The 22,080-nt window shown below is 34.5% G+C and overlaps 1 protein-coding gene across 2 annotated transcripts; it reads right to left on the bottom strand.

Moving 5' to 3' along the window:
* Positions 1 to 8,439: 8,439 nt before the first annotated feature.
* Positions 8,440 to 12,999, bottom strand: LOC111905017 (uncharacterized). 2 transcript variants are annotated; one of them, XM_023900698.3, is made up of 4 exons: positions 12,002 to 12,999; positions 10,858 to 11,044; positions 9,192 to 9,267; positions 8,881 to 9,084 (listed from the first exon to the last, which is right to left on the bottom strand). In XM_023900698.3, the coding sequence occupies exons 1-4, from the start codon at positions 12,797 to 12,799 to the stop codon at positions 9,018 to 9,020; spliced, it is 1,128 nt and encodes a 375-aa protein (XP_023756466.1). In that variant the 5' UTR covers positions 12,800 to 12,999; the 3' UTR covers positions 8,881 to 9,017. The 2 variants fall into 2 exon arrangements, with proteins under 2 accessions (XP_023756465.1, XP_023756466.1); XM_023900697.3 differs by lacking the exon at positions 9,192 to 9,267 and having other exon boundaries at positions 8,440 to 9,084; positions 12,002 to 12,997.
* Between the last annotated feature and the right edge of the window lie 9,081 nt (positions 13,000 to 22,080).

Genomic DNA, 22,080 nt, shown 5'->3' with positions numbered 1-22,080 from the left:
GTAATATTAATCCGGATTAGGGTTACCAAAACTAACGAGTTTCGTTAGTTTTACCATAATCACCCTCAAGAATTTGAGATTTCTATTAAGTTCCCACAGTTCCTACCTACGTTGTCCGCCGTCTGAGCATCACCACCGACCCACAGTCGCCCCTACGCCAGGCGCCAGGCCGCCACTATTAGTTTTTGCTCTCTCATTTTTTTTTGGTTTAACCTACACAAGGGACCACTTGATTTTCGGTTTTAAATTCATTACTATGTGACCCAATAGATTTTGGTATGACAGAAGTGGGAGGAGTTGGTTCTTCAATAGTAAATAGTTGGAGGAGGAGTGACGGATGTTGATTAGATGCATAAAAGTATTAATAGAGAGAACGGAGTCAGAAGTGTGTTGGGAAATTTAAGGTTTGTGGTGGAGATCTGGATACCAACTTGGATCGTGATATCACTTTCTGAACTGATATTTCTACCCTATGCCTGGGTTACAAGAAATTCAGCCTAGGATAATCCAAGCGGACACTTACGTTTCTAGGCACAGAAAACGTAAGCCAAAATGCTAAAGGGTTCTGTGAATGTGTGATGAAAACGAGAGCTAAAGAACGTGACCCCTTCTGGAATGAAAGAGTTGTTTATATATTAAACACGATTAGGGTTTCATTAGGGTTGGGCCGTCATTAGTTGCTTTGGAAGCAAGTAATATTAATCCGGATTAGGGTTACCAAAACTAACGAAAGAGATGTTGATTAGATGCATAAAAGTATTAATAGAGAGAACAGAGTCAAAAGTGTGTTGGGAAATTTAGGGTTTGTGGTGGAGATCTGGATACCAATTTGGATCGTGATATCACTTTCCGAACTGATATTTCTACCCTATGTCTGGGTTACAAGAAATTCAGCCTAGGATAATCCAAGCGTACACTTACGTTTCTAGGCACAGAAAACGTAAGCCAATATGCTAAAGGGTTCTGTGAATGTGTGATGAAAACGAGAGCTAAAGAACATGACCCCTTCTTGAACGAAAGAGTTGTTTATTAAACACGATTAGGGTTTCATTAGGGTTGGGCCATCATTACTTGCTTTGGAAGCAAGTAATATTAATCCGGATTAGCGGGACCCCAGCCAGGGGCTCTGCCCCTTGGACCCCGCTAGGGGTGCTGCCCCTAGACCCCACCAAATGGGCACTGTCCCTTTGGAAACCCCGGACCCCCGACTACTCGTCGAACCGGCTTCTGACTCGATCTTATACATGCGTACACTCCGCACAACCCCGTACATGTATTAGAGTACAAATCATGAAGACTCTTAGCTCACATGTTAGTTCCAGTTACATAAAATGACATGATGATACTAAAATCACCAACAAAGTGTTGGATGATGAGGCCATGAGGCTGCTGGCGAGGGAAAGAAAGAGAAGGCAAGAGGTGAGAGAGAAGAAAAAGAAACGATCGGAAAGGGGGAGGATCTTGTCAGACGAATGATACCATGAGAGAATAACGCGCAATACCAAATGTGGGAATGATTAGCTTAAGTATATTAGATTGGTGCTTAATAGAATGGTGTGTAGAAAAAAAATTCACATGAAACAAACATTATAAGAAAGCCTACCAAATTACTAGAAATTGGTTCTATCCACTATCACTCACGACAAAATTTACCAGGTGTTATTAATCTCTTGAATCTATGCTCGTTAGACCAAAAAGCTCAATGTTGGTTGGATTATCAGTCAAGGAAAATAATAATTTACATAAATTGTATGTAGTTAAAGATGACAAATACTTTAAAAGAATAACGATGGAATCTTTGTGAGCAAGAATCTAATTAATGACTTGTTTTAGGTGAAGTGGGGTTTCATCAATCTCCAAACAGAAAGATTCTTACGCTAAACACATCTGACAAGACATGTCGTCAAATACCCAAATTTTGTAAAATCAAAATAAAATAGAGAAAAACTTTAAGAATCTTCTCTCGTGAATAGAGGTGCACATTGCAGAAAGAAATGGGGTATCCTATTTAGGCCCAAAACCAGCCCGAAACCCGAAAGAAACTTTTATTTGTACATAACATAATTTTTATTTTTATATATATTTCACCTAATCTCATTTGTTTTTAAAGAGAAGTTTTAAAGTATCTATTTACAAAATTCTTTATAAAGGGTTTCGGTTACAATAGTTAATTTGATATTAAATATTAAATACTATATGTCAATAATTGATTCAACTCAATCTCCACAACATTTTGTCTCCCCTTTTCGGCCATTGGATGATACCAACCTCATTCCAATTTTAAACAACATTTTGCCTTCTTAGGGGACCCATGTTGCACCAAATTTTAGGTGGAGATATCTTTTCTATATATAAAGAACTTTTAGATGAAAAGATTTATATTCTAATTTTTGTTAGATAGTAAATTAATGTCGATATGAATGGTCGATTTAAAACAAGAAACGTAATGAACAATATATTGTCAAAAGTAATATAAGTGTACAATTATAATAGGTTAAGGGTATATAGGAATAAAGTTGGTGTTAGATAATAGTTATAACCAAATGGTTTCTACGCCATTTTCATCAGGTGTGTCTTTCATTTAGAAAAGGCCAAACGGTATACATGCAACGAGCATGTTCGTGGTTGAGCTGGCCACGAACAACGGACGTGCACACTATCCCGTTGTTCCATGGTGGCTCGTGGTCGTTTTCATTCGTGTTCGGGACAACGGAAGCGCACGACCAATCAAATTGAGTCGGGGCTTTGTGAACGTTATACTAGCCGTTGAACGGCTATTTTGTTAAAAAAAATTAATTTATAAACAATTTATTTACCTATATAAATATAACACTTTTACTCCTTATTTTTTACACCATTCTTTTCTATCTCTATACATAATTTACATACTACATCTTCACAACCAAAAACCATGGATCCCAACCAAAACACCCCTCCAAACTACAGAAATCGCAAACCCGATAACGTTTTTGCGTTAGATACGACACCTCGCCAATTCCCGACTATGGAGTCACCTCAAGGCGGTTTTATCAATCTACTTCAAAGTGGTTCCCCTATCCAACAAACACCACTTTTCCAACAACAATATCAACCTTTTCCGGCTTTCCAACAACAACAATACCAACAATTTCAACAATTCCAACAACTACAACAACTCCAACAACAATCGTCACAACAACAACAACCACCAATTTCACAACCACCAAGCTCACAACCACCACTTTCGCCGAATTTTGTTCCGGAAACGCAACCTTCACGACCACCTCAACCAAAAAAGAAAAAAAGGAAAAAACCTGGTCCGACCCACTACCACCCAAGAAAGGGTCCCATGGACAAAAGAAGAAGAAGAAAAGTTAGCGGAGGCATGGGTGGCGGCTTCCGAAGATCCAATTGTAGGAGATAGCCAGCCTTACGAAAGTTTTTGGGAAAAAGTCCGAGCCATTTTTTACGAGTTAATGGAAAGTGAAACTCGAAATGCCGATCAAATTACGTTGAAATGGCGAGATATTCGACTAAAATGCACCGAGTTTTGAGGAATCTACAACAACCTCCTAAACATACGTAAAAGCAGCTTGAACGATTTTGATGTTTTCAAGGCGGCCATGGACCAATTTGAAAAAACAACGCCAACACGCAAAACTTTTCCGTATATGAAACCATGGCTAAAATTGAAAGACGCCCCAAAATGGAAAGAGCAAACGCAAGGAACTTCCCAATCTTCCGGTTCAAAGCGTTCAAGAAACCCCGATGGAACTTCTCAACAATCGGACGGCCGAACACACATCGACATCAACGACGATCCGATAGATCTTGAAAACGACCAACCTCTTTGTCGGCCCGTTTGTAACGACCCGTCTCTGGTATGTTGCTTCCATGGCATTTAATTAGAAGTTTTCAAGAGGGACTCGGCGAGTCTATAGCCCGACTCGCCGAGTAGGGACGGGATTTTGTGCACGTGTTAGTCGGCGACTCGGCGAGTCCATATTCGGGACTCGGCGAGTCTGCCTGCCAGGAAGAAACCCTAAATCCCCGGGTTGCACCCTATTTAAACAACCTTATGAGCCCCCAAACTCGCCTCCTTCACCCTCAGAGAGCTGTGAGAAACCCTAATCCATCCTTTGAGTGATTTAAGTGTTTTTGTGTGGATTTTGAAGGCTTGAAGAGGAAGAAGAAGAAAGGAACAAGGAGAAGAGGTGTACAGCAAAGATCCAAGGGCAAAATCAGAGTTCATTGAGGTATTCCTCGGATTTCCTTCTGTTTTATGCTTTAAACCTCCATTAGAACACTTCTAGGGCTAGTTGATGTATTTTCCAAACCCTATAGTTGTATGGATGCCTTAATAGGTCGCCTTAGATCTGTTCATTTAGGAGTTGTAGAGCCCGGATCTATTGCCTTTTTGAAGATACTTTGCATGAGAACCCTAGATCTAGCCTTTATTATGCTTTTTGAGCCATTTTATCTTCATGGACGTATATGGGCACGTAAAGATAGAATCTTTACGTGCTAATCGAGTTAAGGGAGCCCAGATCTATAAATTTTATACACTGTATTAAAGCAGAATCGAGTTTAGAGTGACTGCATGCAAGCGACTCGGCGAGTCGGAAGAACGACTCGGCGAGTCGAGTCGCGAGTCCCCGATTTTCCCTTTTTGAGTAATGCCGAGTGGGGACCAGTGAGTAGTAGAGTGGAATCAGTGAGTCGAAGGGTAGACTCAGTTATGGTGGGACTCGATGAGTTGTTCATACAGCTCGGCGAGTCCAAGACAATCTTCTTAGATCGAAGAACAACTCGTCGAGTTGTTCATATGACTCGGCGAGTCGGATGCAGATTGTCTGAGTTTTTGAATCGAGAGGGTACTCGTCGAGTCGATGCCATGCTCGACGAGTAGCCACGAGTAGGGTTGAGAAGTGAGGCTAGGGACTCGGCGAGTTGGCGGCCCAACTCGGCGAGTCAGGTCAACTGTAGGTTGACTTTGACCGAGAGAGTTGACTTTGACCAGGGGTAAAAGAGTCATTTTACCCAATGCAGTGATTAGCATCTGATTGAGTGTGTTATGGAATTATAGCCGGGGAGATACCGGAGCAGCAGCAGTTAGTTTCCAGAGCCATACACACAGCAGCCAGTTCACGAGGTGAGTTTCCTTCCAGTAGGAATGGGTCTAAGGCCACAATGCCAGCCCGTTCAGTTAGCAGTAGTTTTTGGGCTTCGGTCCAATGCAGTAGTTAGTATGTTTGACGCCTCCGTGGCTCAGACAGGAGTTATGTGCTAATGCTAATTGATATGTGATGCTATGATCAGTCAGCTTCGGGTTTCGGTCCGATGTAGGGGACAAGGTCCCAGTCAGTTAGCTTCGGACTTCAATCCGATGTAGGGGACAAGGTCCCAGACAGTTAGCTTCGGACTTCGGTCCGATGTAGGGGACAAGGTCCCAGTCAGTCAGCTTCGGACTTCGGTCCGATGTAGGGGACAAGATCCCAGTCAGTCAGCTTCGGACTTCGGTCCGATGTAGGGGACAAGATCCCAGTCAGTCAGCTTCGGACTTCGGTCCGATGTAGGGGACAAGGTCCCAGTCAGTCAGCTTCGGACTTCGGTCCGATGTAGGGGACAAGGTCCCAGTCAGTCAGCTTCGGACTTCGGTCTGATGGAGGGGGCAAGGCCCCAGTATGTGCTTTATATGTTATTGCATGGTATGTGGTAGTTTGGGGGAGCTCACTAAGCTTCGTGCTTACAGTTTCAGTTTTGGTTTCAGGTACTTCCGCAAGCAAATGGAAGAGCTCGGGATGATGGCATCGCACACACCACAGCTTTAGTTTTGTCCTGGGAGTTGATTCAGTTTTTGATATGTTTGGATACAGTTGTGATACATCTTTCTCACAGTATTTTATTATGGATTTTGATCACGCAGCATATGATTTTTATTATGTGATACTCAGTTTCATGGTTTTGTTATAATAAAAATCAAAAAATTTTGGGTAGTATTTTTGGGTCGTTTCACCGTTAGAAGAAATAAAGAAAAAAAAGCGGCGTCAACATTTTCGAATTATAGTATTATGGATATGTTTGGCGATAAATTTGATCGATATGTGCAACTTCAAGAAACGAAGGCCGAGATGATGACTCGGATGAAACAAAAAATGATCGAAGCACAAACATCATTTCAAGAGGCACAAAAGACACTCCAAACAAAAACCGATATGAAAATCTTGAAAATGAAAGCGGACGACCATGAGGGCGAAGACTTGGAACTTTTCCAAGCAATGAAAGAGTCGGTTCGAGCCCGACGTAGGCGTAGGGGGTAGTTATTTTATTTATGGTTGGAATTTTTAGTTTTTTTTAGTTTTTTTTTAATTTTTTTTTTAATTTAACTAATGTAATTTTAATTTTGATTGTTATTTTTATCTTTTTTTTTTTTTTTAATTTCAATTAATGTAGTTTTTATTTAATGTAATTTGGTATTTTAATTTAATGGAAAAACTAGTATTAAAAAATGATTTTGATGTATTTTTGAATTAAATTTAAATAAAAAAAAAATGAGGTGGAGTGGTGTGTTTAGTGGTAAGTATCACATGTTAGTGGTAGTGGAATGTGATGCTGATGTGGCACCCACCACATATGTGGTATGTGGTGGGTATAACGGATGGTCTAATAGTTATAACCAAATGGTTTCTTAGAAACTCATACTCCTAAGGATTTTTTTTTTAATTTAAACATTTTTTTTCTTAGAAACTCTAAATAAAAAAGATCTAAAAACGTGTTGCTCAACATACCCTAAATGCAATGTTTTAAAAACTGGTTTGAGTCGGCTGGTCGAACTGGTCGGACCTTACACCAGTGGTGAGAGCGGTTCAACTATCACCGATTTTATGTCAAAATTTAAATCGGATTGAGCCGACCGGTTTTTAAAAAAACTCGGTTGAACCGGTCAAAATAAACCGATTGAATCGGTTAAACTGAATAAAAACATATAAAAAAAAAAACCATTTACACAATAAAATTTGGTGATTTTTTTTTTCAAATCAATTTAGTTTTTTATAAATAAAAACATATGCTGAATGTTATAAAGTTTTTTGATGTATTTGTATTCATCTAAAAATATATTTTGTTTCGGTATTATACTTTATTTTTATTTTGACGTACATGGATTGATATAAAACACTAAAACTTATAGTTATGTGTTATTTTAATGTATTTTGATTCATCTACAACTTATTTGTATGTGTATTTTTAATGTTTTAACTTGTAAACATCAAATTCATGATATATATATATATATATATATATATATATATATATATATATATATATATATATATATGTGTGTGTGTGTGTGTGTGTGTGTAGGAAAATAGGAAAAAACATGAAAAATATAGAAACCGGTTGACCCGACGGTCGAACCGGGAACCGCTCACCATACCGGTTCAACTAAAAAACCGGTTTTTAAAACATTGCCTAAATGTAAAAAGTTGTAAATAATTTTATCTTATTTATTTATTATATAACTAATTTTCATTTTTCTTGTTAAAATGTTGTAGTTTTAGATTCTTAAGTCATCCGCAATGCATTGAACTCTATTGAACTCTATAGAGTTCAATGGATTGTCACATCATTTTCTACATTCCATAAAACTCCATCAATATTTTTCCTACAATGCATTGAACTCTAGAAAGTTCAATACAAAGTTACAAAAACTGATTTATAGTATGTAATTAAGATTAGAAAACTTTATTTTTTTTTTTCCCATGGAAGAGTTCAATGGTCATTGAACTTCAAATCCATTAAATATCAAGGTGACATCTCATTATGGTAGAGTTAGGATGTCAACGGGGGTAAACGGGACAGGGAGTGTGTCCCCCGCCCACGAAGTTTCCCCATTCTCCTGTCCCCGTCCCCGCCCCTGAAATGTTCAGCCTTCCTACCCCCGCCCCCGCCCCTAAATCCCGTTTGTTACCCCTGTTCCCCAACCCCCAATTGATTTTGGGTTATCTTTTTTTGGGCTAAAAGAAGTTGTTATTTTGAAGAAAAAAACTATTTTTTAGGTAACAAATAATTATTTATAGCAGAATTTTACATGTTAAAAATAAAAAAGTTATAACATCTTAAAAACATTATAATAACAACTTAAAAACATTTTTTTGATAATTTTGAAAGCTGAAAATCATATTATTGTTTATTATATTTATATAATTAATATATGTAAATATATGTGTAATTTATTAACAGGGTCCCTATAGAGTTTTCGGGACATGCCAATAACTCAGCTATGATCAACCGTTTGTATAATTCTTAACCTTAATTCGTTGTTAGCAAATGCAGAAGAATACATTTCCTTGCCTCCAATAAACATGATACATATTGTCTTGGTACATGCAATAACATTGTTGAAGTTGCATATCATACATTTTCAATGAAGTAGCCACGCATTGCCCATTTCCTACCATGTGTGGACAAAAATATCAATAATCATTAATTTCTATCGTTTCATTTGACATACATTTCATTTATAGGTTAAAGAATATCACATTAGAATTATTCCCAGCCTATAAGTAAATTATATGAGTTGAACAAGAAAAACATTATTGACTTCTAAATTATTTTATTGTACAATAGATTCTACAAGTTCTTGAGCCAATTCCTCAACTAAGAACCCGAAAATGGCCTGCTCTATATCTATCCCTATATCTCTAGACTTCTCTTCATTGTACCTCTTCCACCCTTCACTTCCAAAGTCTGTCTCAACCATCATATCTATTGTGTTTAATTCGACCACCTTCCATGAATGCAACCTCTTGCATACTCTTTCTATGACTACTTCATGTTCTTCATTTTTGTTCTCTTCTGAAATTAGGTCAAATACGAGCTTTTTCATATACCATGGGATTTTCCCGACCCCTAAATGATTAGATATCTCCTTAACAAACTCTTCATGAGTTATTTCTTGATCGTATATATAATTTTCACCACCATCATCATCATCATCTTCATCTTCATAATGTTGTTCTAACATGTGCTTTTCAAGTTCAATTGGATCCAACCCTGCAAGCCTCTCGAAGCGTTGAAGCTTTTGTAAGAGTTGTTGTTTTGCTCCTATAAATTTAACGCAATAAAAAGTTTCAGTAAAGCTACAAAGAAAGCAACGTTTTAACAAAAGCTGCTTGATAAATGACAAAAGTACATAAAATATTCCTTTTTACTTTTTTGTAATACACCCCATCGGTACCCACTGCTTGATATAAATTTCCTGGGTCCCACGAATAATTTGCATTTTCCCTAAGTACAAACAATTAATTGGACTTGATTACGATTTTAATTATTTTATTTTCTTCTACATAAACACACTGACCGACACAAATTCATCAACCATAAGAGGTTAAAAAGGTCAATTAACTTTGATAGATGTACTCTATTATTTTTCTAGTACAAATTTTAATACACAATGTGAAAGCCACTATTTTCAAACCAAGTCGATGAACGATCTACTGATGCACATATTATTAGAGTTAAAATCGACATTAAAACCAATTAGAATTAAAAAGATGCAAACAACGGAATTTTTAGATATTTTTATTTTAATGTTTAACTAGATGTGACACTCATGTATTACATGAGTTTAATAAATAAAATTAAATATGAAATTTTAACAATTTAAAAAATTTGAATTTATAAGAAGAATGAGAAAAAAATTTGAATTATTAAAATTAATGAGGCTTTAATGTATTGAATACATTATATATATAAACTCTTTCTAATAAATACCTTACATATATATTACCTTACATATTAAATATAAAATTTTAATTTAATAAAATGAAAAATACAATAAAATGACAAGTAGAAAATAGAAAATTTAAAAATTCTAGAAAATAACATGTGTCCAAATGAAGGAGAATAGGACATGTGACAAAAAAAACCTTTATTTATTAGAGTAGAGAGATTAAGTATTAATTTTGTAATATTTATTATTTATTAATTCCATAATTATATACTTAAATATTATCATATTTAATTTTTAGGAAAATTGAGTAATGTAACCATTACAGAGGATTTTTCAAAATAATAATAATAATAATAATAATTTTTTTCAATTTTTGAAAAATAACCACTTTTTCCATAATGTCCTAATTCCGAAATATTATTCATATTCCGAAGTTTTTTTTTTTTTTTTTTTTTTTTTTTTTTTTTAATAATTTTCAAAGAAAAAATTTTGTTTTTTTACTGGAATTCTAAATGCTACATTTTGTAATGCTTCATGTAACAGTTTTTCAATAAAATGTCAAATTTTATGTACTAATATTGTATATTGTTCATATAATTATTTTTGTTTAATTTTTTGATAAATTAAGCAAAAATATATATTTTTTTCTTGAAATTCCAGAATTATTCTTTAGATTTCGGACTTGTTTTTAAAATTTCGGAGATTTTTTTTCATTTTTTTTTCCTAAATCCAAAATTTTAGTCATGAATCTAGAATGTTGTTCCGGAATTCGAAATGTGGTTCTGGTATTGGTGAAATGTTTTTTCTTGGTCTGAAATGTTTATTCCAGACAAAGTGGTTATTTTTGTTAACAAAAAATTGATTATTATCTTCGAATACACATTAAAAAGTTGTTATATTTCTTAATTTACCTTATTGTTTTCATAATATATTAATTTAATTAAATCTTATTTTCACTTGACATTCCTTTATAAATAAATGACGATGATTTTAAAAATGGCACATAGAAGAGGAAGCTCTATATTGTTTTTAAATAAACGAAGATAAATTAGTTAACTTAAAAAAACCTTTAAAAAATATGGAGAAGTTTATTGTCATAAACTTTTTTCAAATAAACTTAGATAATAGAGTTCTCTATAACTTACTTTGTACATTGGCATAGCTACATTCAATATCGTAACAGTCCTCTTCTGTTACACCACCGTCATGTTCTTCTTCATCATCATCGAATAAAGTGTCAAGTACAGAAACCGGGCTACACTGTTCTTTCTCAATGTCTTCCGTTGCCCCATGAATTTCTTGAGGATGCTCGACTTCATAACTTTTATTCTCCTATATTATCACCAAATGTTAATAATGGAATATAATTTGATCAAATTCATTCATCTATATGTATGTTTACTTCCACTCCCTTGGTATGTTATAACATTATTTACATGCACAAATTCTAGATATAAAGTTTCTAGGTTTCTAGTTGTCATTCTTTAATACCTTTTGTCTATATTATCTTAAATGAAACCTTTTGTATAGTTCATACACTTTCATGATGATTTTAAAACATTTGTCGATTACTTGTCGATATTATCTTAAATGAAACATTTCTTAATGATTTACAACCACTTTATCTATATTATCTTTAATGCAATCTTCTGCATTGATTTATCTTTGACATTTTACATTTAACCTTTCTTTAAACTTATAAATTATTTTATCATGATTTGGGAATTTTACAATTCGTGGGTCTTGAAAATTGACGTTTGACTTTTGTTCTAGCTTGTTCTATGGATACCCACCCACCCATACTTGTATTGTACATGTGTGGCTATAGGATTGTTTGGTACCGAATTTAATACAAACTAAAAGACAAATTTGTATTTTGTCTTTTTTTCGAATTTAATTATTATATATTTGCTATAAAAATAAACAACCAATGTATCATTATTATCATTTGTAAGGTTCTTTCCACTTCAATATACTATCAAAGTTTTAAATAATAATAAGGCTGCAAAAACATTTTGTAAAGGATATAAATGATAAAACAGCCACACTAAATTCTTTGTCTTAATGTCACACAAAGGATCTTTTAGTCATTTAAGATTTTAAATGCAATTCAGCCATGAGAGTCAGAATTCACCCAATATAGACCATAATCCTCAACTGAGTTACGAGTTAACTCAGTACAACCACCGCATATTTTGACCTTAAATCGGATTTGCATAAACTAATTTGTATGGTTAATAATTATAAAGAAATGATGATAATAATAATAACAGACAATAAAGACAAAACCTGTTGGAAGTGGCGGCTCGGAGATGCCACCGGTGATGAGGAATCCGGTTTCCGGCGAGTTGGGGACGGAGTTCTTTGAAGTGAAAAACGAAATGGGCTAGAAGGATTAGAGCACAAACATTCAATTTCTTCTGAGTTGTGAATTGATCTTGAACTACATGAAGTCTCCAACTCCGACGTCTTTTCCGACGATGTCCAGCTGCTAAGCCTGCTGTTATTACACGAGTTAGATAACCGTTTCTCATCACCACCGCCGTCAACCTCCACGCCTCCATTAACAATCTTTTTCCGGCTTCTTCTTGTTGGTGGTGAAGATGGTGTTGCGTTAACCGGTCCAATTTCACGGCTTTTTGTGCGGGTGCTCCGGTCCTTCAAACGCCGGAGAAAAGACCCGAGTAAACCGAACCCGATATGTTTCGAACCAGTTTTAGGTTTCTGAACCCTAGTGGCGGCATCAAGTAGCATGGCGGCGGTCCTGGCCGGGATATGGAGGAAGACAGCGGCATTATTACACGGGCTCTTCATCTCCTTCGACGTAAAATCAACAAATGGTGATTTCCTAAAGTCCGGCGAGTCCTGAAACGAGACAAGACAGACATGGTTGATGCAGAAATTTCTTGCAGTGGTGGAAGACGACGTGGATTCGACAATTGGGTTTCGTTTTCTGATGCGAAGTGCTGTTTTTCCGGCGTCGGTGGTGGTTGATTTGAGCTGAGAACGGCGGTCGGCGATGAAGCTTTTGAGCTGAAATGGTTCTTGATCTTGTTCGAGTAACTCGTGTAAATGCTTACGACCCATGATTACAGAAACTTTTGACGACGATTATGATTGGGAAAGATGAACACCAGACAAAAAAAGATTGGATATTGATGGAGATTTTGAGTTTGTTGATGGGTGATCGGAAATTGTGAAATGTGAAGTACAAAACACAGAGAGGAAGTAATGAGGTGGTTTCTACTTTTAAATATGGGAAGAGTAATTACGACATCCCCGCCGCGAAGAGGTGGGTGAAAAGATTCGACCAATGCTTTTATTAATTTGTAAAAAAATAATTTTATTGTATTTAAATATAATATAATTGAAAAAGAAATGAAAGGTGATTAAATTTATAAAACAAATTGTGTTATTATTTTGGTTTGTAGGTTGAACTTGTTTTTCATACATGAGCTCTTTGTTTAGTTGATTAGATGCGATGTGCAAAGAAGAGTTTCTTACTTTGTATATTGTGATAAAATATGATTTACTTATTTGTTTGCCAATTATATGGGTTTTTTGTAGTTTCTCCAAAATCATTAATTAGTTTACTATAATAAAACAAAAATAATAATTAAAAAATCTAATGCTTTTTCAATTTATTTGATTGAAATTTGTCTATAAATCAAAAGACAATTCTCGATGTGTCCTAATTTAGAAACTATTTAAATAAAAAAATATATAGGTGGTTGATTAGGGTGTTCAAGATAGGCGTTTATTAATTTTAAAATTATAATTGTGGTAATGGATGAGTAAATATCAGGAAAAAATAAAAATAAAACCGCGTATCATTGTTTTGGTCCATAAAACTCGTAAGAGTTATGTTTGATTGCAGCAATATACTTGAATCATAAGAATACTTCTTTTAATTTTATTCGAAAAAAAGGGGACAAAGAGAGATCCTATGTTTCCCCATTAGTTTATTTTTTAACCATGTGTTTCGTAATTGTACCCGGTAATTAGGCTGAGCCTCTTTCTTGCCTTCAATTAACAAAACACATAGTAATATTAAACAATGTCTTAGGTCTAATTAGATTCAAGAGCTCAAGTCATATTTGAGATTTGGTGAATTAATCACTCATTATACTATATATTAAATCTCATCTGAACTTATGAACAGTAGCCATATTGAGTCGGTTTGAATCTTAAAATGTAAATATTAATTGTAAATTTCTTATCATTCCAACTTGAAACGGATTTTTGGGTATGGTTAATCTATCGTACCAAGAAAAATGTATTTAAAGTTTCAACGAGAAAAAAGTCTTTTAAAAAATAGTGAAGATTTTCATATTTCAACATAACGAACAGTATGACTACAATGCTTGGGGTATGTTTTATTTTTTTCAGGTTACACATGGTATCATGGTTGGGACATATAGTATTCGGTTTACCTTAACGTTTTTCGGACACATAGATATGTTATCTTCTATAATGACAATATAGATATGTCATAGCGTCATTATTTTTATTCTTCACGAAGTTTCCTTAATTTGCTTTTGGTTTACATGCAATTCTTCACTTCTACATCTTTCATTTCTTCTAATAACCGATAAGACATGCTAAACATGCCTCTACTTGCTTAATAGACATAATAGGCATTGGAAAGTAAATAAACAATATACTTATAAGATGCAAGCTTACTTCTAGATAAGACATTATTGTTTATGAAAAATGTAACGAAAAATCCTTCTATTTATACTTAATCACATATTTTGTTAAAATACAAAAATAGAAAGATTTACTAAATGAAAGGTAAAATTTTGAGAGAGGTTCAATTGGTTTTTGAATGATAAAAAAACTAAAAATGTTTGAATATGATTATTTGATTTGACATCAAGTTCAATTTTCATTATTTCCAATTCATAAAATGTATTCGGTTTCGCTAAATAACCAAATCCTTTTTAAAAATTAATTTACGCCACATGCGATGTTACATCTATCAGCCTACCATTTTACATAGGAGACACATCTTATACATAATTTAATTAATTTTATCAACACTAATGCGATGTAACCTCTACCGCCCTACAGATTCAAAAAATAAATGTGTTTTTGGTAAACCAAATCCTTAGATTAAAACCCACGAATAGAGTTATAAATAAACGAAAAAATATAAATGTGGTAGTTGGAAAACTAATTTGATTATATTATGTTATTAATGTTTATAGACAGGCTATATAGATCAATCATCTTCTAACACTCAATTCGAGTTCAAAAGTACACCCAAAATGTTCCATTTTTATCTCAAAAATCAAAGACATGATGTAGTTTTGAAACATTAAGGGAACAAGTTTATATCACTAAATGTACACATCAATATATCAGGGATACATAACATGAAGTAAACTATATATCTATACATTTAGTCACTATCTTCTACACATAATCTTTTTTTAACTTGTTCTTTAACTATGGCATCATCTCTAAGCATTTGTACGTTAAAAGTAATACATGTAAAATATAAATTACAAATATCTATAAACTATAAGCTTAGGCTGTATGGTATAGCACGAGCCGTATCCAGGAACACTACATTTTAGGAGCGGTTTATGATGAAAGATTGGAATGAAGTTATCTCTCTCTCTCTCTCTCTCTCTCTCTCTCTCTCTCTCTCTCTCTCTCTCTCACACACACACACACACACATTGGCTAGAGCCATTTAATTTTTTTTTTAATTGCAATGGTAAAAGAAAGAAAAAAAATTTACTTCTTTTTTTCTTTAAATTGCACCCAATGGTCATAACATTTGATTTTTAAATTTTTTTTTTTTCACAATTTACAACCCTATAAATATTTTTTTCTATTCTACAATCAAAATCACACATTCTTCTACATTTTCATATCTATTTCTTAAACAAACATGAATCCCAACAATTAAACCTTTAAATCCGGTAGAATAAAATCTTGTGTTTTTAGTTCAACTACGTCAACTAGAAACATTTTCACTTTTGATCCATCGATTTCGGTTTATCGTCCCTAAATTGATGTCTTCATTCAATCCCTTCTATAATTTCAATACCAAAATATTCAACAATATTACCCCCATGCAAGTGTCAAATGTTAACCACAACATGTTCACCAATTTTGTCGTTTTTCCCGATTAACTTTCACCAAATCAACCTCAAAGCCAAACCTCACCCTACCACCATCAAAGCCAATGTTAAACCCCACCCTACCACCTTGAAACTCAAAGCCTAGATGACTCAGATGATGAAATCGTACAAGAAACTCAACCCTCCTCCACGATGTAAAGGAGAAGAACTGGTGGAAAATAAAACAAAGGTCAAGCCTAAACGGTGGACTCCGACAGAAGAGTTAGAGTTGACAAAAGCTTGGATCAACATTTCAGAGGATTCTCAACAAGGAAATGCACAATCGATTGAGCATTTCTAGGTATGCATTATAGACTACTGTAATAAACACCAACTAAATTCAAAGTGGTGAGAAATCGCATTGTGTGTTTCGAATATGAATGGATTATACAACAACTTAAAATCCCGAAGACAAAGCAGTCAAGGTGATGAAGAAATTCTTTAAGAAGTGTATCCTTTGTTTCGGGAGGATACCGAAAAAGGCATTCAAGTATAACGGCCCTTGGAAAGTGTTATCTATTAGTCCAAAATGGAAAGAATTCGAAGCAATTGTCATACTTGGAGGAGAATCAAGAAAAAGAATAAAAACTGACTCAAGTGGATACACAACCTCTTTCCATGCTTGTGACGGGTTAGATATGAATGATAACGACGAACTCGAGTTAGAAGAAATTGTCCGGTCGATGAGTAGGGACAAAACAAAAAGGAAGTGGAAGGGTCTTCTTCAAATGCATCGAATTTTAGCAACGAAGCAGAAGAAATGAGGAAAATGATGGAAATATTTGATCGATAGGATTTGAATTACGTTGAACGTGTGACATTCGAAAAAGAAAATTTTGTCAAAAAATAAGAGACGCGTCAGGAAAAAAAAGAAATGGAAGATATGCCATTTTTAATGCCAAATATTGATCATCTTTCGGGACAGACCTCAAAGCTTGTTTTGTGTTCGATTTTTCTTTAAATATATTGGTTGTTTTAATTATGTTTTCTAAGTTTTATTGTATAATTTTTATTTTTAAGTAATAAAATATTTCTATTTTCATTAATTTTTGTGTTTACTAATCATTTTTTAATAAATTGTATTTATGTTTTAAATTATAATTTTTAAAATTAAGTTAATTTTATCATGAAAATAAAAATTAAAAGAAATGAAATACGACCATTTCTAGGGTTTTAAAAAGTTAAAAAGGAATGAGAAAAGAACTCAAATACCATAGAAAAAATGAAAGGTGAAAATATAAAAGAAAGGTTGTTAACTAGTAATATTTGAACTTTCTGTCCATAAGGTTACTTTAACTTAATTTCCCTTGAGTATTATAATTATCAACTTGATACTTGCTCCAAAGGTACCATTTCCAAAGTACTGCAGATATTTTCATATAAAAATTTCCAACATGCTTATTGTTAGAAAAAAAAAAAACATGTTCGAAAGTCATTATTGAGTTCAAACTAGACCGGTTTCAAAGATAAATCCATAAAAACATTATTTTTCACTGTGAAGATTGCATGGAATGTTTGTTTGGTTGGCCAAATCCTCAAAAGAAGAAAAGAAGAAAGAGTAGATGTGAATTTTTATGCAAAAGAGTGGAGCATGTCAACTTTTCCACAATACAAGGAATAAAGAAGAAAAGTTAACCATGTTTTTTGTTCACCTGAAAAAATTAAAAGTCTCTTTTGCATTCTTTTACCTTTTTCCATTAAAAAGGAAGATTTGAAAAGATTTTATCCACTTGTTTCCTTAAAAACTTATATATGATCTTAATAAAAATTCAGTCATCTTCATAAACCAGCGGATTTACCTGATAAGTTACATTAGTTCTAAACTGTTATATAAAAGTTCGTGTTTTGATTTATCGTAAAGTATCTGACTACAGACTACTGCATGCATATTGGATAACTCCATGATTTTGTTTTGTTAAATTGTAAGATTGACTTAAAGTATATGCAGTCGTTTGATGAAAAGGGATAACAGAACTCCGAGACCCATAAATTTGTCGGGATTACTGTACTGTTGAGTGTTGAGAAAACGTTCCTATCCAAAAGCACTCATCTGGACTGTTTGATCCGATCCGTACCTTTTTCTGACCCGACCAGTCCACTTCCTTCTTTTCAATCAACTTTAATTTAAAATTGCTTTTTGGTTTCATGTGAATAGTATATATATACATCGAATCATTTCATTATAACAAATTGCATAAATGGTCCATGAGCTTTAAAAAAAAACACTACTTTAGTCTCTAAGATTTTTTTTTTCTGAAGAGATGGTCCTTGTGGTTTCATTTATTTCATGGTCGGTCCATGTAAAATAACTTTCTTATCCTTTTTAATTCCTTTTAGAGAGAATTCAAAAAAGGTCCATGAGGTTTCTCAGAATCGTAAGTTTTGACCCGGACTTTTTTTTATTATACGAATGGTCCATGTGGTTTTAATTTTCGGATGGTTGGTCTATGATGTATGTAAAATTACTTTTATACACATTTCAATTTTTTTTATTTCCGATTAAAAAAAATAAATAAATAAAACCCCACCTTCAACTTCACACAACTACACATGCGCCTTGTTCCTACACTATTTCTCTCTCATTCACTCACTTTCTTTCTTTCTCTCTCTCTCTCTCTCTCTCTCTCTCTCTCTCTTTTACCTTTTTTCTCTCTCCAAACCTCTTGTAGGTTTTCGTCACCTTTCTCCACCTTATTTTTTCGCTAAACCACCACCTCCCTTCACCATCTTCTTCTCCTGCACATCTAATTTTGGGTGAGTCGACCAACGACATTAAAGCCCTTACACCAGTGACATCAAATACGTCGTCAAGCTCCTCTCCCATCCCTTCCTCTTCCCCTTAGCCCCCTCAGTTGTCATGTTTCATGTTGGATATAAAAAGGTTATCATGTAATTCCAGTTGAGATATAGACTTCGAAGTTGGAGCAATCATTTTATTACATAAAATTGATCTAGTTAGAGTATGATTGCATAAAAAAAATTAAGGCTTGTTTAAAATTTGTTTAGATTTTGTTTATGTTTGTTTCAGAACCCCTTACATTTTCCTATTCCTATCTTTCAGTAACCATTCACCGGTGGCTCTATGAGTATATTAGCTTCAGTTTCCTATCAAACAACCTCTAACAACGGTCATCAATTTGTTGGTCCTTGGTGGGGGATGCCAGTGAGGGAATGTTTTGTTATGAAATTCAGTGGAGGACATATCGCCACTATATATTTGGTGATTCGTTAGTTACCATTATTGTAGAAGGTTTTTTTTTTCATTAATTTATTCCTCATTCTCACTGATGGAAAACATATCACCAACATAGTTTTGCCAATGTAACATTCAGATTCTTTGAGGTACTTTAATTTATTATAGAAGTTTTTTTTTGATCAATTTATTCCTCATTCTCACTAATGGAAAACATATCACCAACATAGCTTTGTCAATGTAACATTCAGATTCTTGGAAGTACTTTAATTTATTATATTTTTGGATTTTGGGCAGCACCACATCGTAGTGAAGGCATCTCACGATGTGGTTATGGTCATTGTATCGCGGGTTTTAAACGGCTGCCACGACTTGGCAGTCTATGGCTACGACATGACGGCTGTTTAATTAGAAACCCTAATCTCTAGGTTTTACGTTGTATTTAAGCGAATATGATGGATAGGGTTGCTCACCCTCAACCTCCATCACACTCTCTCAGCCTCCAAGCAAACCCTAGCTTTTATTTTTGGTCTTTAATCTTTTTTTGTTGATTATTGGGAATTAAGGAAGGAGGGGGTGACTTCTAGGCTTGTATTCAACAAACAACCCTTCTCACCATCTCATTGTGCATCTTCTAGAGTCTTATAAGTCCCCAAGTTCCAAGCTTTTTGGTTTATGGTGCATAGATCTAGGTTTCTATGCCTTAAACTTCATGTCCTTGACTTTTAGATGGTGAGATCCCATAAAGTTGCAAACTTTATGAATCTCCAAGTTTTTTTGGATCTTATCTGCTTTGGATCAGGATTAGCATTGAGTTTTAGCATCATGCATGGAAGATTTGGCCAAAACCCCTCATTTTGACCTAATAGAATCTAAGACATGCATTGGACATGCATGTCTAGAAAGTAAGGATTTTTATGTTGTTATTTGATGCTAGAAACATTCTGGATAAAGGGATCTTGTAGTCTTCAAGTGAAAGTGCTTAATGGGTTAAGCCAAGTTTTGTACTTGCCCTTTTTGAGGTCTAGAAATGGGAACCCTATCCCTTAGAGAGTCTAGAGGGATAAAGTTGGAAACTTTATCCACTTGGACATTAGAATGGACCAGATTTGGGCTTTAGAGCCCTTAAGATCAAGGAAATCAACTTAAACCATTTAGCTGTTGGGGAGCCCAATGCCCACAATGTAGCCAAGGTCTCCGCAGCGTGTCCGCTAGGCTGGGGCTCGATTGTTTTGTCATTTGGTGGCCAAGGCATGGCGACCTGCTGTAGTTGACTTTGACTTTGACCAAGTTTAACATAGGGGTATTTTGAGTATTTTGAGTAGTATTTGAGAATTGATCACTATTCATTGGATAGGTGACCGGTAGAGTTGGTATTCGGAGTTGTGTCTTGTTCAACGATCATTTCATACTAATATGTGATAGTACTATGCTAGTATATGGCTTATTAGTAGGATAGTACTATGCTAGTGTATGGTTAATTAGTAGATCTGCATGATTATTTGTATTTATTAGTTTTGTGTTTATGTTTATCTCTTACATATGTCGACATATTGTGGTTGGGTTGTGTGACATCCCCATTTTTACGGCCAGAAAAGACCGATTTTGTTTATGCTTTATAAAAATCAGAGTACCCTTTTTTCAATAAAAGTGTTGCGGAATTTTTCCCCAGAAAAACATGATAATTACGTTATCAAAGTATTTCCGAAGAAATGTATTTTTTTTAATTCATTTTAAAACATTGGGATGTCATCGTCAATATAGGAACATAAGCATAAACAGAACTTACATTCATTTACACTAGTGATCTACATCTCTTTTAAATCTCTCAGTATAAAGTAGCTTCGTATCGACATCTGTGATAGAAATAAGCTGGAGTGGGTCAGGTTGGGAAACCTGGTGAGTACATAGGGTTTTCAACCCACAATAATATAATTATTATATTTAAACATCAAACAATCAACCCAATTACCCATTCCCATTATCTTCTTAAGGATTTACCCTAAGAATCATCTATTTCTCATTCATTCATTCCTAAGGATTATCCTAAGGAATATATACGAAGTCCATTGTTTTCAATGACACAACTGTCAAGCATAGCTGCTAGTTTTATCGCTTAGGCGCCGCTGCCAGAATTGGGACATTTTTTATGTGGCGCTTCTGTCGGTATTGACCTTTAAACGCTACTGTCATGGTCATAAGGCTCCCTATTAGGCGCAGCTGCCGATACTGTCCTTAGAGTGCAGCTGCTAGGACGTTTACCGTAGATCTAAAACATCTACGAGTTGTGGCACAACTGCCAGTGCTCATCTATAGGGTACTAGGTCCATTGCTGCCAATGTTTACCTATAGGGCACTAGGTCCATACTACTAATGTTCCTCTATTTCAGCTTTTACCCCTTATCATTCATCTACCCATGTTTTACCCAACATATTTTGTAGATATAAAAGACTTTATACAATTTACATCATTAAAAACATGTATAAAAATCTTTCACCAACATAGACAACAAGTATTCAGACAATATGCACACATAACACGTAATTTATATTAAAATACTTCATATCTATGTGTAAGATGAAAGGGACTATGCACTCACTTGATAAGGTGGTGACTCGGCACTCGGACAGCACTTCGTTACTCTTAAAACAATTTCCTCGACAAAACCTAGTATCAATATCACTAGGGTTTAGTCTAAAGTTAACCGCAACTATTTAATAGTTTAACTATTATTACTATTATATAAGCGTTAACACGATACTTTTCACCCTTATGTACAGACGAGGCCAGACATGGAACACCGATGGGCAGGATCATTTTGGCATATAAGCACTTCTGAATCCAGCAACCCAAGTGGCCCTCCAAACCGAAACCCCCGTACCGCGAGTGGTTAAAAAGATATAACGACACTTATATAACTCATAATAATAGTCTAAATACTTATTATAAGTTCCTAATAACTTTACTATATTGAAACATAAGTTATACTAAAGATAGGATAGGTACAGCTCACTTACAGCGGGTTTCCTTGGAAACCGGG

The sequence above is a fragment of the Lactuca sativa genome, chromosome 1 (assembly GCF_002870075.4).
Source record: "Lactuca sativa cultivar Salinas chromosome 1, Lsat_Salinas_v11, whole genome shotgun sequence".
Lineage (NCBI taxonomy): Eukaryota > Viridiplantae > Streptophyta > Magnoliopsida > Asterales > Asteraceae > Lactuca > Lactuca sativa.
Note: the sequence above shows the minus strand (reverse complement) of the source record. Positions and strands in the feature narration are given on the sequence as shown.

Excerpts from the sequence above, each read along its gene's own strand:
- LOC111905017 (XM_023900697.3), bottom strand. The coding sequence starts at position 12,799 with ATGGGTCGTAAGCATTTACACGAGTTACTCGAACAAGATCAAGAACCA. Across the intron at positions 11,045-12,001 it reads CGAGCCGCCACTTCCAACAG|GAGAATAAAAGTTATGAAGT; the intron begins GTTTTGTCTTTA and ends GTGATAATATAG. Across the intron at positions 9,085-10,857 it reads TAGCTATGCCAATGTACAAA|GAGCAAAACAACAACTCTTA; the intron begins GTAAGTTATAGA and ends TTAAATTTATAG.